At 42.5% G+C, this 19,167-nt stretch overlaps 1 protein-coding gene across 1 annotated transcript in view; it reads right to left on the reverse strand.

The window, feature by feature from the left end:
* The window catches only part of rptor (regulatory associated protein of MTOR, complex 1), a 103,874-nt gene that overhangs the window by 29,766 nt on the left and 54,941 nt on the right, over positions 1 to 19,167 (reverse strand). The window contains exons 10-20 of the mRNA XM_037471005.2: positions 18,361 to 18,505; positions 14,401 to 14,476; positions 12,910 to 13,011; positions 8,545 to 8,628; positions 7,713 to 7,823; positions 6,951 to 7,025; positions 6,724 to 6,789; positions 4,310 to 4,501; positions 2,801 to 2,941; positions 1,732 to 1,852; positions 1,476 to 1,616 (exon numbers count right to left, since the gene is read on the reverse strand). Of these exons, the coding sequence (XP_037326902.2) occupies positions 1,476 to 1,616; positions 1,732 to 1,852; positions 2,801 to 2,941; positions 4,310 to 4,501; positions 6,724 to 6,789; positions 6,951 to 7,025; positions 7,713 to 7,823; positions 8,545 to 8,628; positions 12,910 to 13,011; positions 14,401 to 14,476; positions 18,361 to 18,505 (1,254 nt within the window). The remainder of the gene's footprint in view (positions 1 to 1,475; positions 1,617 to 1,731; positions 1,853 to 2,800; positions 2,942 to 4,309; positions 4,502 to 6,723; positions 6,790 to 6,950; positions 7,026 to 7,712; positions 7,824 to 8,544; positions 8,629 to 12,909; positions 13,012 to 14,400; positions 14,477 to 18,360; positions 18,506 to 19,167) is intronic.

Here is a 19,167-nt window from a genome sequence, read left to right on the forward strand (position 1 = left end):
CATCAAGCAGACTCAGGGAGAGCTGCACACTCACTGGACTGATACGTGCAGCGCCCACACACAGTGTGCAGGGAGGGTGATCGTCAAGTTACACAAACAAATAACTGAACATATAACTGAAGATAGCTCACATTCTATGAAAATCAATTTAATCCATTTTGGAATACGGCTGTAGCATTAAAAATGTGGAGAAAGTGAAGCCCTGTGAATATTCCGGATGCACCGTGTGCTGGTTTTAAAACCGCTTAAAAATGCATACCGAGTACGTCTCAAAACCGGCAATGAGGGAATGAATAAATAAGTCTGGGGACTGTTACATCTACTGAGAAGCTTGTGAACTGTGCTAATGATCTGTCCTTGGATTCATTCATTCAGCTGACTAAATTGCAGAAGTGGGAACAAGTCACTGTTAGGCAAGTCACAAGCAAGTCTCAAGTCATTGCCCTCGAGTCCCGAGTCAAGTCGAGTCAAAGACGAAGCAAGTCTCAAGTCGAGTCACAAGTCAAAGCCAACAAGTCTCAAGTCGAGTCACAAGTCGTACCATTTTAGTTTCGAGTCATTTCGAGTCTTTTTATTATAGTGGGGACGGGGAACCCTGGGTGATGGTGCGCTGCCTCACAGACCTAGACTACGAAGGGAAGGGTAATGGTGGATCGACTGTGACTGTGTTATAGTACTGTAACGCTCACCCCAATGCTGCAGCGTAAATAAGGAGGCGATGACTGGCTTGCAACTCCGCTGCATTTATTTATATAAAACAACTCAACTTCGGTCACTGTTGGCCGTCACCACGCCGAACGAACACTTCCGCATACACGCCCCCCAAAACTCGGGTTGTCTCGCGTAACTACAGCTGGTAACAGAGCATAACGTGAACACATGCAACATCTGCATAACTGATTAACTAATAACTTTAACTCAGCTCATTACACTACTTTAAAACGGACGTTGACATAATGTTGACGAGGATTTCCATCGGAGTCTGAATCCGGGTTCAGAAATCCCGATTTTTGTAACCATGAACGAGCTGTCTCGTTGATACGGTCAAATGGACTGCAGTGATTGGATGTCGTGCAGGCAGCGCGCGCTCTCTGCATACAGGTGGCGCACATTTTTTTGACAGATGCAGATAAACAGAGCAGCGCGGTTGTGTGAAAATGTTTTCCCCCAGTTTTCATGGGAAGTAGCAAGTCTTCTCGAGTCAAAAGGCTCGAGTCCAAGTCAAGTCACGAGTCATCGGTGTTCAAGTCCAAGTCGAGTTGCAAGTCTTTGTACGTTTTGTCGAGTCGAGTCTCAAGTCATCAAATTCATGACTCGAGTCTGACTCGAGTCCAAGTCACATGACTCGAGTCCACACCTCTGCTAAATTGTCCTTTTCTTTATTCGGGCATCCTTGAAATGCATCTAAATTTCTGTTTCATCTCTTCCTAGTGCCTTATTTCCTCTCCTGCTCCATTTTAAAGAACTCGTCATACCTTCTTCGTTGAGGTTGAGGTTCTGCAGGCTCTTGTTCAGGTTGCGGACGGTGGTAGCAGCACGAATGTTGGTGTAAGAGTTCACCGATCTGAGGCGTGGGATGGCCGGGCTGTCCCTCACTGGGGTCAGGTTACCGGATTCTGTATGTAAATGCAGGATAAAATGTATAATCCACTCCAGAATTCCTCAAATGATCTTCAGTCTTGTACTAAAATCAAGATACCGTCTCATACATGGCTTTTGTGTCTGCAGTACCTGTTGTGTTGGCTGGTGATGGCACTGAATAGTTCTTCTCCTCTTCTATAAACTGGAGGGCAACTGTACAGAAGTTACTTTCATACTGGACCACCAGGTGACTCAGTGCTACTACCAGCTCCTGTCGAACACATATGAAAATAAAGATCGTTCAGTTTCACCAGTGACGATTGTCTTTTGCTTCATGTCTTGATATCCTCAAGCCAAGCTGTATTTCTTCATGTGCAAAGGTGACAAAGGGAGGCAACAGGAGGCATATGTGAGGAAACCCGCAACCTGCTTTTAAGAGGCGGAGAATTTTCAATGTAAAACGGAGGCACGCTTTAACAGGCGGTTTCTGTACGTACCGGTGAATATATAATAAGGCGCACTTTGTGCATCCCCACCCATCTCTCCACGGGAAAAAGTTACTTTCCTCCATGACCCTCCCGTGAATACATGCGCACGACACGGAAAAGCGCAAATTGCCCTTTCTTAGTTTCTGCGTCAGGCAGCCTGCGCTTTCACCTCGGTGCGGCGGGTTTGTATGTATAGGGAAGCATGTACAGTATATGAAGCCCAGAGAGCGTTTGTCATCATGACAAAACGTGGTTCTAGAAACACCCGCTGTAGTGGGAACTACCGACGAGGCGGTCTCTGATCTTGTAGTTTATTATTAATACTACAAAGATGAGCTTGGATCACTTTGCAAGAAGAAGATAGATTAACTCCTCTCATCTAACTAAAAGAATTCAATGGACTGTGACCAAATTTGAACACCTCCTTTAATTATGTCCTGACATTTTTTTCGTTTTATGTAAATAATAATCTTGTCATCACCCATTATAGAAATGCAGGTGAACTGAACTTTTTTCACTGCATCAAATAGCATTAAAATCATCTACCTACAGTGCAGTGTAGTATGTCCAGGACATGGACAAAGGACAAGCCAACACCAATCAATGGCTTTGAAATATTTTGGAGCCATAGTTCTACTTCCATCTGGTATTTTACTGGATGGTCAATGACACGCATGAAATAAAAATAATGAACTGTGTGTTTTGTACGAGTGTTTTGGTGCTGCAGTGACCTTGCGGACCACGGGGCTGCCGTCGTTGATGAGTTGGGCCAGCATCATGGCCACGTTGTGGTCAATGGTGGTGGAGTGGTCCGTCCTCTCAGCAGAGTTCCCCACAAACGTCCCCAGAGCGAAGACAGCCGCACACCTCACCTGCAGAGGCACAACAACTCTTTGATGGGGTTGGATGCAGTGCCAGTCCGCTCTTTCTTCATCCACGAACAACTCACTTTTTATGACCATCTGAAGTCACTGTGTTCTGCAAACTATAAAAGTAGTCTATGGTGCAACTTTTTTTTTTACAATGTAACAAGAGGAGTGATGATGATATATTGAACAGCATTTTGTTATGAAAAATACATCTGAATAATGTTTTTGTTTGCTGACTCCTGTGTTGTTTTATCCGCTGCAATAGAGGCAGATACAGGGGGGGGGGGGAGATAGCTTGTACAACCGTACAGAAATAACAAATACTGCAGCGTCTATTCAGCTTTTCATGCATCTTCTCTTCTCTTATGCTGAGTGCCAACGTTTTTGACAAGTGTTTTTGTGAGCGACATTTGTTTTGTGCATATTCATACTGAACTACAGTAGTCGGAGATGATCAAGTGTTTAGTTTTGAGTTGAAAAATAAATTAACAGTGTCTAAAACACACTTACGTGTGTTACGTTAATTCGTAAAATTTAGAAAAAACGTGATTAATCTAGAATTTCAAATTGATATATTTACAGCCCTAGTTTTAAACATTGTGTCCTCGTGCATTTGTCCTCCATTCAATTGGAAATTTATGTCTTCTAGCCGGTCAGTCCCAGTCTCCAGTGGCCTTAATAATTAACACATACTTTTATAATGTGAAACCTCGGTTTCAACCCTGTGCTCAATACAGCTGCCTTTTAAGGGAAGGAAGAAGTTATTTCCGGGAAAATATGTTCCCCGTAGGTGAGTGTGAACACATGCAAACATGTGCCGTGTCCAAGTGTCGGGGTGAACTTCAGGACAAACTGTCTCGCTGTCCCTCTGGTCCACACACATGACCAGTCAGATGCTGTCCAACTGTCCAGGCTGTGCGGGTTTGCTCCGTTTGTTTGGGCGTGTGTGTCTTATTCTGAACTGCATGCACAGGATTTACATGCAGAATATCTGGTAATATCAGAATATCTGGACATTTTCTATGCATTTTAACAACTGTTATATGTTAATTATTAATTCATCAATTAATATATGTTTTTTTTAAATGTAATACTATTTTGTATTCCAATAGATTAATGTGCAGTTTATTTTTGTTTCTGAAACATTAGTTTCACCTTTTAAGTTGAATTACTGAAAGTAATGAGCTTTTGCACGATATTCAAATTTTTCGAGTTTCACCTGTATTTGAGGAGACTGTTGAGTGCGTAATGGGGGGGATGCATTCATCATGCCTGGAAAAATAACTTTCAGTTGAGAAGAAAAATCTAAACCGGTAATCACTGAATAAATTCCCAAATGTATCTGAATTCTGGTGTGGACCCCGCTCTCACCTCAGGGATGGGATCCGACAGCAGCGTGTAGAGCTTCTCATGGGCGCTGTCTCGAACTCCACACCAGCGCGCCGGGTCAAAGTTCTGCCAGATGCGGCCCAGGCAAATAGCCACCCACTGGCGGAGCAGGGGGTGGGGGTCCGACAGCTGCTCCAGGCAGATGGCTATTAGGTTGCCCTGCAGACAGGCCTCCTGGTGGGGGAGTGAGGGATGCAGAAGGAAGAGTGAGTTAAAAACACTCTTCAAGGAGTATTTGTCAAAACTGACCTGGCGGTGTCTTATATTTAATAAAATGACAATATGTGCACCAGTCTTCAGTCGTAACCATCGGCTTTGACTTGTTCTTGACTTGTGCATCGTTAGTCAGTTAATTATCTGTAACCTGTAACCTCACACTGATGGACAAAAAGATTATGAGGTGTGCAGCAGTACGAGTTCATGTCTTTGAATCCCTTCAGCCCTCGTCTACTCTGTGAACAAAAGGGAATCGGTACATCAAGGTCTGAGTCTGAGCCAGTCTTAAAAAGTCCTCTATTCAAAGGCCTGTTCAAACTTTATTTGTGATTGACCCAGTGCAGAGCACCCACAGGGACTCACTCGCTTGTCTTTTCTCATTTCCTTTCTGTTTCTTGATTTCATTATGAAGCACAAAAACAGTGTGTTTACTGACGGTGAAGGGCATTAATTCCATCAGAGTTAGTCACTAACCTCATTCTTTGAACATGAATACTGTTTTGATTCCTTTAAATCACGTCTATCTTGCCTTACTTTCATCGACAGTCAACTAAACAAAACTTGCAGCATATGCGTCACATAAAATAGCGAGATGATGTGCATTATAAGACACTAAATCTGTAAAATATGAACCTATGGTAATGTGACGTATTCCAATATTTTCTAGTTAAATTTTTTGTAATCTCTTAAAACTATTGTTAGTGAAATTAAATAATACCAGTTGAATTTTAAAACTAAAAGCATAACGGAATAGTCAGGTATTAGTGACCAGTCTTTAACTGGAAATCATTGTATGGGAAGAGTTACTTTCCATTGGTTAATTGACTTCAGGCCGTTCCACCTGGATTTTTTTTTCAATCTGTATAAACAACTGTCAAGAAAACTCAGTGTGGATGCTGTTAATACACTGCAACACTTCCTAACATCTTGCAGTTTCTCTCATTTCAGGTCTTTTAACACCTGCAAGCACACTAACTTTAACAGACAGTAGCTTGAGAATCAAAAGAATAGAGACTTGAATGGATGAAAGCCCAGCGGAATGATTAACATTACTTTATGTGTTACTACAGAGGACACACAGTCAGGAATGTATCAAGGCAACCAAAATGCATTGCAAGTCGCTTTGGATAAAAGCGTCAGCTAAATGTAATTGATGATAAAGAAATTTCATTAAAATAAAGCCCTTAAGGGTAACCAGGACGTTACGGTATATGTAGTTCCTGTGTGCCAACAACACAACAGTCATGTGCGTCAGCATGACCGCGGCAACTCGTACCAACATGAACCACAACAAAAGGAGCTAATTCAGCGAGGAGAGAATTCCACTTTGTCGACTCAGATCGCTCCTGTGCCACCTGCTCGTTCTGTGAGCTCTGATCAAGCCTCCCAGGTGAAGCCCGAGAGCGGGAATATATTACGACGACAGTGGTCTGTGAGTATGTTCGCAACAACGTTTCCGCTGTAATGAGTGCTGCTGTTGAAAGTAGAAGGGATAAATAATGCAGATGTGGTGCGGGCAGATCGTCTCTGTAATGTTGGGAGCATCTATTATTTACAGGCCATTGAGACGGGGCAGGAGCATTTAGGAAATGTGGTGTGGAAGAAGAATAGGTGTTTCTGAGCGCGAGAACACAAACAGCTTTTCTGATTTCACACATTTATATAATGTTAAGTGAAAGAAGTACTGTCAGGTTATGAATAAAATAGTATGTCAGTCACATAACATTCTGAACTAGAGAGGAATATTGCACGAGAGCACAGAGAAAAGTAAAAAGGATTGATGGTGGAATATGTCTGTGAAACAGTGTGACAGTGTGTGTGCACTCCATGAAATGAAAAGCTACATCATCCCAACACCCCACCCTTGGATGTTTGATCACCATCAGGCACAAAAGGCTTCTGGGATTGAACACAGGAGGCAGGGAACAGGCCGAAGTGACACTTACGGTGATAAAGTGTCACCGTGGAGGTGGCTGGGAAGGAATTGGAGATTATAGAGGGGACCGTCGGTGAGAAAACTGTCACGTAACAAATATCATCTGGGTAAAATACAATGGGCGATAGAGTCATTTCTCAAAGTGAAGTCTGGCCCCGGCAGTACCGATAAATGAATAATTTGTTAAGTTCTCTCTCTGGTGTTCTAGCCTGGTCCCTAAATACACACATATCCAGGCTTGTACCTGTCCTGTGTTGTAGCTGTTGACGATGACAGCGAGTATGAAGACAGCCATGGTTCGATGTTCAGCCTGCAACAAAGAAAAGAACTTTCTTATTTTTAAGATGTCAACCGTCATGCCACTGTCCGAAGATGTTCTGTTCGGCTCCTTTTAGATAAGTTAAATAAGTGTTAAAACCAAAAGTTAAAGAATTCCTATTCCTCTATATTGGATTCACGATGGACACTCACTGGCATGTAACTGTCGGCTAACACAGACAGGAAGTACTTGTGTCCGTTGTCCTTCACCAGGTCAGCTTGACATGACTGCAGAGACACACATGGAGACAGAGAGGTGGGTTCGCTTTATTGCAGATGTCGCTTAAGGTCACTTTCAACTCATAGAGCATGTCATAAGGAGTTGGTTGGTCCAAACCATGAATGCAGAGTACTGTCCCTGTAAAGTGTTTTTAAGTGTACGCTATGCCAACAATATTTATATCTCCGTCAGACAGCGAAGTGAACACTGGGGGCGTGCTGATTGCTATCTACAATGCTCTGATACATAATATTAACCCCCCCACCATCCCCACCAGTTTGAATTAATTTAAAATCATTTAAAATTAGCTCATTTTCTGACTGCAATCGACAGCAAAGCATTTTTTGTGGCTATTTGTAAAAAATATGATTCAAATGAATTCTAAAGCATTATTGTAATTTAAATAGTTCATTTGATAAAAAAATCTTTCGGAAGTCACTGCCATAAGCTCGAACCTTCATCTCAACCAAATACAGTTTTTTATTTTGGTCTTATATTGTCTGTGTGTTTTTCATTTGGTGAATTAGACATCATTTATATAGTTTGGGTTTGTCATTTATATAGTCATGGGTTTGTTGACGTTTCATCAAACCCATGACGTCAAAAAGCTGCTAAAATAAAAACTTAGCTAAGAGGATTTTGATAATATAACGCTGCATGTATTTTATAATTGGCGAGTGTTTTACAAAACTTACACTGTCCACGGCGAGGATTTTAGCCCAGATGAAAACCAGCAGAGGCCGCAGCTCTCTGGCTGAGCTCTGGAGCAGCTTTAATACGTACGGGAAGATCCCCACAGACAGGGCCTGAAAACACACACACACACACACACACACACACACACACACACACACACACACACACACACACAATGTTTATGAAGAAGTATTGATATTGTAGTTTATTATCATGGCTCAGTGTGCTCATCAAGTGACATAAAATGGTGCATTGTTTGCTTACTGTATTGCAGTTATAAATATGTGAACAACAGTCAGATCATTCTGGCATGCCAGATTAGTTTATTCAATTCCCTTTTACAATGGGACTTGTTTGTTTACAAAACAGCATGCAAACAGACTGACACACTGATGAGTAAACAGTTCAACATTATAGTAAATATATTATTTTCAAGTAGTTAACGCCACTCATGTCTAAACATTCAGAATGGAGCTGGAGTGAGGAGACAACACGTTTATTTTATTTATTATATTAGTGCAGATGGGAGTCAAAAGGGAATACAATGTGGATGCTGGTCCCCACGAATTACATTAAAAGTGCATTGCGTAGGGATCTGTCAATGGCCAGTACGTACCAAGGGAATGATTACAGCTTGTAAAACTTGCAGTGATATTTACGCCAAGTAGAAAGTCGAACTATTATAAATAAAACCCATAATCATTATTAATATTACTCTACAAGTCTGCTACAGCTTTAATGTCAGTGCATTTCTATCCAAAAGTAGAGCAGTAAAGCAGCTATTTTAAATGAACTACAACAAAAAAAACAGGTACACTGTATTTAACGTACCAGACTGACGGCCCATGGACCAAGATCCAGAAAGCGTCCGAGCAGGGCTAGGGCTCGCAGCCGGTGGACCTGACTAAGGAGGACCTGAAAGAGACCGGAGGTCTGTGGTTAATTGTGCTGCCTCCAAACCGAGGGGAAGCCTGGGATTAAAGGAAGAAGAAGGTGAGTGGGGCGCCGGAAGGAAGGACAGCGGGAGAAACTGCAGAATTTAGGTTTATGAGGTGGAGTGAAACAGGTGGCTCTCACACCACTGCGGGTAACACACTGGCATCAGGTTCCACTTCTCCACTTTTAAGTGTGCACCGGCATACATGCGGCGCGAATGGGTGTGTCCTTGGCTGACATTTCACTTGGCTTCTTAAGAAGATACATGATTAGGACAACACAACAGTGTGTGTGTGTGTGTGTGTGTCTGTGTGTGTGTGTACGGTTTGATAGTGATGCCAAATCCAGATCACGATGCTGCAGTTATTGGCCAAGGAGAACTATTTTAAGGAGGCCTATGGTGTGTCTAAAATACTATATGTGTGTGTGTGTGTGTGTGTGTTTGTGCGCTTTATTCATCATTGAGCTCAGAGTCTGTGTGGGGGGACCCTGGTACACACCCATGTGACTTTCCCACAGAGTGTGTGGGAACAAGCATATGGTAGAAACCAAGTTAACACACACCTACACACACACACACTTCCACCAACACACTATGTATTATCCGCGTGCCCCCTGACTTCGCCCTGGTGTGCGGAACCACACAAACGGGAGGAGGCCGGGGGAAGGCCGGCCCCGGGTTACACCCAGCCCCAAAGAACAGCGTGGGAACATGCACATTTGTGGCCGAGGCGTTCGCTCTATAACACTTATTCATCAGTTCAAGTCATAAACAGGAGAGAAAACTATTTCAATCAGACATAGAAAATAAGCTGCCAGGCTTTTCGTTTTTTCCCTTGCTTGTCTCTAAGGTCTTCTGTAGATTTGGCACAGATGTCAATGAATATTTTGCATGCTGTCACCCACAAGCAAATTTTAAATCAGCAAATTAACATATATGTTTGTTACATCATAATACGGCTAAATATCCGGACAAATGCTGCAACATTAAAATGGGTGTGACTGCGTGTGTGTGAATATATGTCTCAAATCTGTAGCGGCGTAACACCTTGACTGCAATCTACTGTAGTACTTTCCACCCTCATTCTGTGTGCGTACAAGCTGTGAGTCACACACACAGTCATGTTGTTGTATGATTCACATGCATGCCAAACACACGTCAATATGTTGCTGTTAACCGTAATTTATGAGAAGTTGTAATCCCGTTGCAAAATTAGTTAATCCTTCCTGGATGAAATGCCTGTTGTCAAGACAACGCTGAACCGTATCTCTCCTCCCTGAGCCTTGTTGTCTTCCCTTTGCATATTTCATTAAAGAGCATTATTGATGGAGTTCTTTGTTGCCCATTTCTTGTTGCTCATTACATCTTTCAAATGCAGCCAGATTATACATTTGGCAATAAATTGCAAATCCTCCAAGAATACGAACACTTTTTTACCTCATTATTATTCAACTGTGTGCGTAAAAGGTTTTTAAACCTGTTTGTGTGATCATCCGTTACATCAGAGTATGAAGGAGTCTTAAGATTACTCTGCCCTCCCGGCATAAAGCTGCATAATATTGCGTAATCTTAAAAGCTATTGCTGTTTTACTTCCTCCATGTACCTTAAAATCAACTGCATACACAAACACACAAACACGCCTTCACAGCGTATCCAGCGCTCCCCGATCAGTCCGCCTTTTCCTCCTCTTTTAACGGGTCCCGGCAGAAATGCTGTATGGACGGACTGCGGCTCTCTGCGCTGAGTAAGCAGGAAATTAACATCCAACACGGACAGCAGCTACTACTATGCTACCACGCCAGAACTGTAGAAAGGGGGGGGGGGGCATCCAACTGCTGCAACAACTGATGAAGCATGTGGCTTGGCGATGATTTTGCCCCAATTAAAGCGCCCCAAACTAGTCACACATCACTACAGGAAACACAGTGGCCGCTGCCCTTGTCACAGGTTGATGGAATAAAGAGCTGGCCAGCAAATTGAACGCGATTTACAGCAAGGATTTTGAGGTGCATTTCTCACTTTTCCACAGGCGGACCTGCAGTGGAAACTTGGAGGAGAGAGTTTCTTTTATAAAGAAGGGGATGAGTATAAATAAAGAGCAGCTGGAGTTAATAAAGTGAAGTATTGCTGTAGTGGTAATATCCTAATCTAATGGTGGACTCTTGGCAGGTGACGTTTGTCTTCAATAAAGGTGCTCCTGCAGTGTTTGCCTGTGCATGATGAGGCAGGAAGCCTCGGCATTCCAACATTGATGGGTTCATCTGTCTGTTAAAGAAATGTCACTTCAGCATAGGTCTCAATTACCTAAATAATGGATCGGTAGCGTGAGTGAAGCAAAGTGACAGACGAAGGACGACACGACGAAGAGAGGAGTGTGAATGCCGGGAAACACAATGGCGCATAACAAAGAGATATGAGACACATGAGACAGAGGGAGGTATATACACACACTCACCGGCCACTTTATTATATATAACTTGCTTCTACCGGGTTGGACCCCATTTTGCCTTCAGAACAGCCTTAAATGTGCAAAGAAAATATCCCCCACAGTATTACACCACCACTACCACCCAGAACCGAATGGATCCATGCTTTCATGTTGTTTACATGACAAATTCGGACCCTGCCATCTGAATTGATCAAACCAGGCAATCGTTTTCTAATCTTCCCCTGTTCAATGGCAGCCAGCCCGTGCAACTCTCAGTTTGCTGTTTTTAGCAGGCAGACATTAATGGCATCGGAGTGGTCTTCTGCTGCTATAGACCATCTTCCTCAAGGTTCCACGTGTTGTGTGTTCAGAGATGGTATTCTGCATTCCTTGGTTGTAATGGGTGGTTATAAGTGTTGCCTTTCTATCGTCCCAAACCAGTCTGGCCATTCTCCTCTGACCTTACACAACCACGAGGCATTTTCGTCCAAAAACTGCAACTCACTGGATACTTTATTTTTTGGACCATTCTTTGTAAACCCAACTTGAAAGTCCCAGTAGCGATTAGCAGTTTTTTAAATACTCAGACCAGCCCGGCTGGCCCCAACAACCATGTCACGTTCAAACTCACTTAAATCAGCTTTCCTCCCCATTCTGATGCTCGGTTTGAACTTTGGCAAGTTGTCTTCACACCGTCTACATGCCAAAATGCATAGAAGTTGCTGCCATGTGGTTGTCTCAATAGCAAATTGTGTTAACAAGCAATTGAACCGATGTGTCTAATAAAGTAGCCAGTAAGTGAGTGCATGAGTGAGTGTAGGAGAAGATTTAAATGGTAGTGGCAGCGGTTTCCTTTTGATTGGCCCATTTCACTGCAACGTCTCTTCAAAGATGCTGAATCTGATTGTAGAATATAATATATTGCGTCTGTGGTGTGATTAGGTTGTTGCAACATTCAACGATGTGGTTCCTTGCCAACACCACACACTAATTTGCCATGTTTTTATCATTCTTGCAAAATTGCAAAAGAGTTTAAACATTTTTCATGGAATACTTTACACCAATTATAATGTATATCCCTAATACACTATCATAGATATCTGACAATTAATCCATTCATCCAGCCATATACAGTATATATTTGCTTGTGCTTATTCAGGGACAGGCCGCAGTGGTATATGTAATCTCTCCGGTGTGTCTTACTAGTTGGACACCCCCGGGAAAAACCTCCTGCAGGACACAACCAGGAAGCCTCCTGATCAGATACCCGAACCACCACCGCCGGCCCCTTCTGATGTAAAAAAGCAGCTGCTCGATTCTGAGCTCCCTGCAGATGTCTGAGCTTCTCGCTCAATCTCAAAGGCTGAGTCCAGACGCCCAAACTTAGGAAGCTCATTTCAGCTGCTTGTATCCGCAATCTAATTCTTTCGGGCCACTACCCAAAGCTACTGACCACAGCCGAGGTCGCGGTGAGTGTGCAGACCGGTAAACCCAGAGCTTCGACTTCCGGCCTCTTCAATGCTCTTGAGCTCAGGGGAGCGACTCACTCCCAAAAGTGCAATCTACCGTTTGCCGGCAGAGAACCACGGCTTTCAGCTTGGAGGAACGGACTCTCCTCCCGAAAGCTGCAAAGCGTGCATGCACAAGGTCACTTTTGGATTCCTTCTATTTTCTGAATTATTCTTAAACATTCACACTATTAAAATCATGATCGCCACTTTTTTTCTTTATTCCCTATTTCCTTGATGCATTTACAGGTCATCACAGCTGATACAAAAAGGAAACTGATGTTTTTTGTCGGCTTGTGTGTGTGTGTGTGCGAGTTTGTACCTGCAGTACAATTGGGAGCTGCTCAGGAGGGTTTCTGTTCTCCACGCCCATCGTCAACCACACCTCGAACGCAGTCAGCTGCTCCGCAAAGAAGGGACTGTGCTGTGGACACAAAGCACAAACATTTCTTTTGAATCATGTGCCGCGCTTACTCATGGTCTCTCCCTTGAGCACGGCCGGTAATGAGCCAGTCTGCAGTGACTAGCGTATCGCTTCATGAGAGCTCTGACACGATGAGCTCTGAAGTGACACTGCATTGCAGTAACGACATAAATCCTGATCTATCATGATCTCCTTCCACCCCCCCCCACCCCCCCTCGCGCCACTGCCATGGCAGTTTGCCTGATTGATTGGTCGCTGAGTTCTTGATCACGCCGAGTGTTAACGTGGCACTCGGTATTACAACAGCAGTGTGTAGGCTGTTGATTGATGCACAAATAGCATGTTTAAGAACAACTACATTCAGGTTGTATTGACCTATTTATTAAAGATTACGCTAAGATTATGCTTTACTGGTTCATATAAAACTTTCTATTATATACATTTTTATTAACTAAATAAAGCTATGGCTTTAATGTAATATGTCTTGCAAACATATTACGATTTATGCTTTTCTAATTTTTTATGATTTGTATTTTTAGTACAAAATATGGCTAAAGAAAAAATAAAAACGTATTTAGCTAGTATCAATTGTCAACAGAAACATAAAACTGGATTTGTACAATCTTCTGTAGACACAAAAGTAACTGTAAACCAGTTGTGACAAAGACTAAGAAAATGAGGTAAACAGAGAAGGATTAAAGGCTCTTGAAAGCGGGAGCAGGAAAGATTTCCTTTAGTAGTCCACAGAGGCTCAATTATGTTGCCAGTAAGTGTTTTGGGGCCAAGTGTAGAAGAAAGGGGAGGAGGCTGGAGGATGGAAAACTGCTCCCAGAGGAGCGATGGAGAAGATGCCCAGCGCTTTGGACCGGGCGGAGGAGGGAAATGGCCCAGACAAAAGTGCTACATGCAAGAAAGCAGCTCCGGTCCCACTTTCTCTGTTTTCTGATTACAAAGCACACAGCTCGAGTGTGTGTTCCCACAAACTCACAGGCAAAATTGTCTTGTGTTGACCCAGATATATTAAGTCATCATCCGTTCAATCAGCCTCCTGCTGTGTGTTTTCCAATACACTCACCATCCCCTTCCCCTGCCGTGTCAGTAAAGACAACAATAAACCTGCTCAATGTCCACGGCCCAGTGGCTTTAGCAACTTTTTTTCTATTTGGCACTCACACTTGAATTATTAGAGCTGACGTTTTCACAATGTTGTGATTGTATAAGCGTTGGGCAGAGCGGTCGTAGATGCTGGTGGGGGAGTGCAAGCGGGAGATGTTGAGTTTACAGGTGTCCAGTGGTGGACAGGTCCAAGATAACAGCCATCCATCAATGGTGGAGAACCAGTAAACACTAACCGATTACTACGGTAACAACACACACACCCACACTTACTCTGAAGGTGGTGCCCTCCTCAATGATGGTAGGCAGCTGGGAGAGGCATATATCCACAGCCAGGTCCCACGCTTGCCTGTAGAAAGGAGACAAATGCAAACTTCATCTAAATGACGGCATTGATTATAAGGAATAACCTCAAATCGGGACTCATTTGTTTCATTTATTGCATTATGACCCGAAGAAGAAGGACCAAATGCATTACAGCAGGCTTTCTCCCTTTCCCGCTCTCATTTCCCCTCAGCTCACGTTTTGTGCTCCGCATCTTCCCAGTGCAAATGCACCTCTTTGAATTCCCAGCCCAAGGTCCTGGAGAGGGCAGCAAGAAGCCTTTAATCCCTTTCTAAACACCAGCATTCCCCCATGGTCATCATATATAATTCATGGGGTTATGTAACTTGTAACGAACCTTTTCGCAGCTTCTCGAGTCTTCCTCTCCTTCTCCACTCTTTTTTTTTTCCCTTTCATAAAATTAAGCTCCGAGCCTCGATGGGGCTTTTCCCTCTCAGGTAGCTTTAGTCAGGGTTTGAGTCACGTTCACAGTAGAGTAGATGCACTAACGTGATGTGCATGTAATGTGCTGCTGAACGAGTAACATGGAATACACTTTCTGTTGCTTTAACAGCTTTCACTAAAGGTTGTTAGGCATATAATGGAGTTTATTGTTGGCATCGTAGCACTGAAATACGACATCCATACAATGTCTTATTATTTATATAGTAGGGTTAGGAGAGTAGAAGAGTAAGAATCTTATTGTTTTCGTTAGGTTGGAAAAGTCATTCATGTTTACATGCGTGTATTCTTGGGTCTTGCACTGCCGTGTTTCTGCAGCAGCCTTTAATAGACATTAAACAGTTTCTGAGGGTAGTTTCTGTGTCTGAAAACTGCATTCAAACGGGTCCGCTACTAAATTACAGAGAGAAAACGCATATTGGTTGATACTATGAACAGATGAACATATTTTAAGCAAAGATCAAAGCCTGGTATTCATGTTGTATATGGTTACATCACATGAATCTTTAAAAAACATTAAAGATGCATGCCAATTCCAGATGAAAGTCAGTGCAGTATTTTGTGGAATGTTTCTAACTTATTTGCTGAGCATCTGCTACAGAAAGTGCTTACAGCATTTTGTCAACATCACTGACATAACAATTTACCTGATTCTTTATGCTAGTTAATTACTAAGAATAAGAGGGAAAATACTGTATAAACTGAAGCCAATATTTGGTAAGTTTATGGTGTGGGAACAAAACATTTTAGCGTATACTGGTTATTCTCAAAATTAGCTGAAAGCTGATTGGAAAAGTCAAATCATTTCATCACTGCCAAGCAAATGATTTCCTCTCAAAGGAATCCTTTTGTATCTCCATTTGCTAATTTGTTTTTTTGGAGCTCTTCTACGTGATGAACTAGTTGTTCCACTTAATACCGAACTTGTCAAGCTGCCGATTCTTTGTCCATCATTTAGTAAAATATCCTCGTTCCTTTGGTCTCTCCTTTTATTTACTATTGCCGTTTTAGACTAAACTTAAGCAACTTGTTTAGGTAAAATACATTACATTAATAAATATGTATATCTTGTTCTCAAAAACAATTGATTCTAATATGCATAAAACACTTTACACAGAGATAGAGCTTGATGCTAAATAATGATCTTGTCTTAAAAAGAATGTAGATAACAAAATCACCAAATACACTTTTCTTTTGGTTTCCGATCTTGAGGAACTGAAATCGTAACCTGCGAGATGGATATTTTGACAGGAAATATCCATCCCTATTGGAGATTATGCAGCCCAACAATGCAAAAACAAGCAGATAGAGCAGCCAAATCAGCAAAGACGCGCTCACAGGGAGGAGGCTGCTGCACCAGTTTAGATGACAGCATTAACTGCAAGGAGCCAATTCAAATGAGTAACTCATCACCAAAACCTGTCTGTGTTGGCGTGCATGGTGTGAGATGAGGGGAAGGCCGATAACAGAGGAGTGTAGGCGACCAGTTGGCGGCTGACTAAGCTCTTTTCCCCGCGCTGCATGCACAGGGTGGAGCGACGACGCACACTCACAAACACACGTACGCAAGACAGACGCACACCCACACTTTAACTGCCCACTAGGGAGTAATCAGCCCTAGTTTATCATCTCTCACCCTATTCCGCTCCATTTGAATAACAATTGCTGTTTTTTTAGCGCTGGCATCGATCAGCGAGCCCCCAAATTGCTTAACGTACCCTCTCCATCCCCATTTTTAACGTGGTCCCCGTCTTGTTTTGCACCCTCTTAGCACACACCTCCCTTTCCCTACACTGTCCTCCATTATACTGCAAGTCCTGCTGGGAAACAAAGTGCAGCTCCAAATTCCTTTGGCAGTAAACCTTGTGATATACCCACAATCTAAAATAATGGGGGAGAGCAACAAGCGACAATTGCTTGTTCAAGGAGCGGTGCTCTAGAGAACGATGCCAGATGCCAGAACAAGTTGCTCCTGGGGGCAAAGAGGGTTTTCTTTATTAGCTTTTTACAGGAGCCAGATAATGAGTGCGAGAGATAGAGGGATGCATTTATAGAAGTTTAAGATGAGAAATAATAGAAACTGGGATAATTATTTGCGTAACTTAGGGGAGATAGTTGATGGGATGATGTCCTCTTTTCAGTAGCTCTGTGAGTCTGTAACCACGTCTTGTGAAGCAACTTTACAGTCAAATCAGGGAGATGACAGAAAGCTGTAAAACGGTTCACGAACCCTGACAGACGTGAGAAAAATGACCGTTAATCTTACGCTCAGATTTCTACTGTTTCATATCTTTCACGGACCAGTGCGGTTTTATAATTTGTTGAACTACTGCATTTAATGCCGAACCTGCCATGTCTACCCCAGCTAGAGAGTACCATCATTCCCCACAGAGTCTTTTGTACATACAACAAGGTGTTATCTTTAGCTCTCAATCCGAGTTGGACATATTTGGCTGCGGGTCGTGCATGTGTGGGCGGTTGAAGAAGGAGCGAGGCCGTTACTCCATGTTGTCTTCTTTGTGTCTTCACTTAATTCTGACGCTACAGTCACTATTGCAACACTGGCAATAGTCAAACTTACAGAAATAACCAAGAAACTTAAAAATGGAAATTTTACTTAGCATGAGGGAGGTGTATGCATATGCTATCAAGAAGCATATAAAAACACCTCCATGTTTTGGCTCACACATCCTCAACGACACATATTTTGAGAACTGATTAAAGCAGTTAATTATGTTTTTCTGTTTAGTATGAAAATCATGGTTTGAAATATGGTAAAATATGTACCTTAATGAACTGGAGGCAGATTAAAATGGGTGATGGAACACTATTGTCCTTGTTTTAACTTAAATTGATCGGTTTAAATAAGAAATAAGAACGAGACGTGAGGAAAATTACACCAACTCACCTGGGTTTTTGTCGAGTCAGAAGTGCGTGAAACCGACGACTTAAGTGCGGCGAGAGAGATGCCGTGGCGCTGTGTCCAGCCTTAGCTGTTGTTGGTCAGCAATTACTTTTATAAATGGTTTGTTTTCTATTTCTACCTGTGTTATACACAATATACAGTCTGTACAGTAGAAGAAGCTAGTCTGCTTCTAATATCTGTCAGAGAGAAACCTCAAGTCAAGATTGATGTGAATATCAATGGTGACCTTTAACGTGGGTATGTGTATTATTTAGCTTAGGTAATAAGACAAATTACACAACCAAACTAAAGGTCCACAGGAACACAAAGAACGAAGTTAATGAAGTGGCAAAGTGTTTTAGAAGAGTTTTCATTTAATAAATGAGTCTATTACTTTTGGGCAACTAAGTCAAATTAGCCATTTGTTCACAAGCGACCAAGTTGAATGCATTTTTTAAAATCTCAATGACTCTTTAAAAGTAAACCATTTAGAACACCACTAACTACATGACCAAGCACTGGGCTCTGTTTGTGTGTCTTACCACATGGCGTGCATGTATGTAGGGGGCAGTCTGGGACTGCTGACCGGTGTACAGTTGTACGACCTCATTATTCTCTCTGCTAACAGGAAATTGCGGAACAAGCTGGCCACCAGCAGGTCCTGACGAAACAACTTCTGGAACAGATCTAAGGACAGAAAGACAAAAAAAACATATCACCAATGAGAAGATGCAACGAAGGAATCAAAGTCAGGATTCAAAGTGAGGAAATGATGGCGCTGAGTTAGAAAAAAGAAATAAAAAATCAACCTGTAGTAAAAGAAAGAACTTGAGTTACCATAACCTGGCCACACACATGACAGATGTGCAGATAGGGTGTGGTCACATTTCCATCAGCTCTTTAATGTCTTTAATGAGGCTGGGTCAATTGTATGCTAATCTCTAGCTTGCCAACGTGTGTGTCCTTGTGTGTGTTTCAGGGATATTGTATATTCTCCTGCCTGGAGTTTTCTGCTGTTTAAATAAAGTGATTGTCTGACTGTGTGTGTATGTGTGTGTGAGAGGCATCAGTGTGTGTGTGTGTGTGTGTTTGTGTGGATACAGTGTGTTGTGCCTTCATTACAGGGACTTCTCTGATGTGGGCTGCTTCATTAACAGCTGAGCCACGTGGGTTTAAAAGGCTCTGGCAGCCATCAGCATTGTCACATTTCTATTCTAGCTGGGTTACAGTTGGTCTCAGGGGAGTCTGAGTCTTTCTCTTGTGTGTGTGTGTGTGTGTGTTTTGCTTTACTTTGTAAGTATGTGCATACTTTCTCTTACAGACTCCATATCACAGTGAAAGTGATTTAC

Source organism: Pungitius pungitius, chromosome 9, assembly GCF_949316345.1.
Source record: "Pungitius pungitius chromosome 9, fPunPun2.1, whole genome shotgun sequence".
Classification (NCBI taxonomy): domain Eukaryota; kingdom Metazoa; phylum Chordata; class Actinopteri; order Perciformes; family Gasterosteidae; genus Pungitius; species Pungitius pungitius.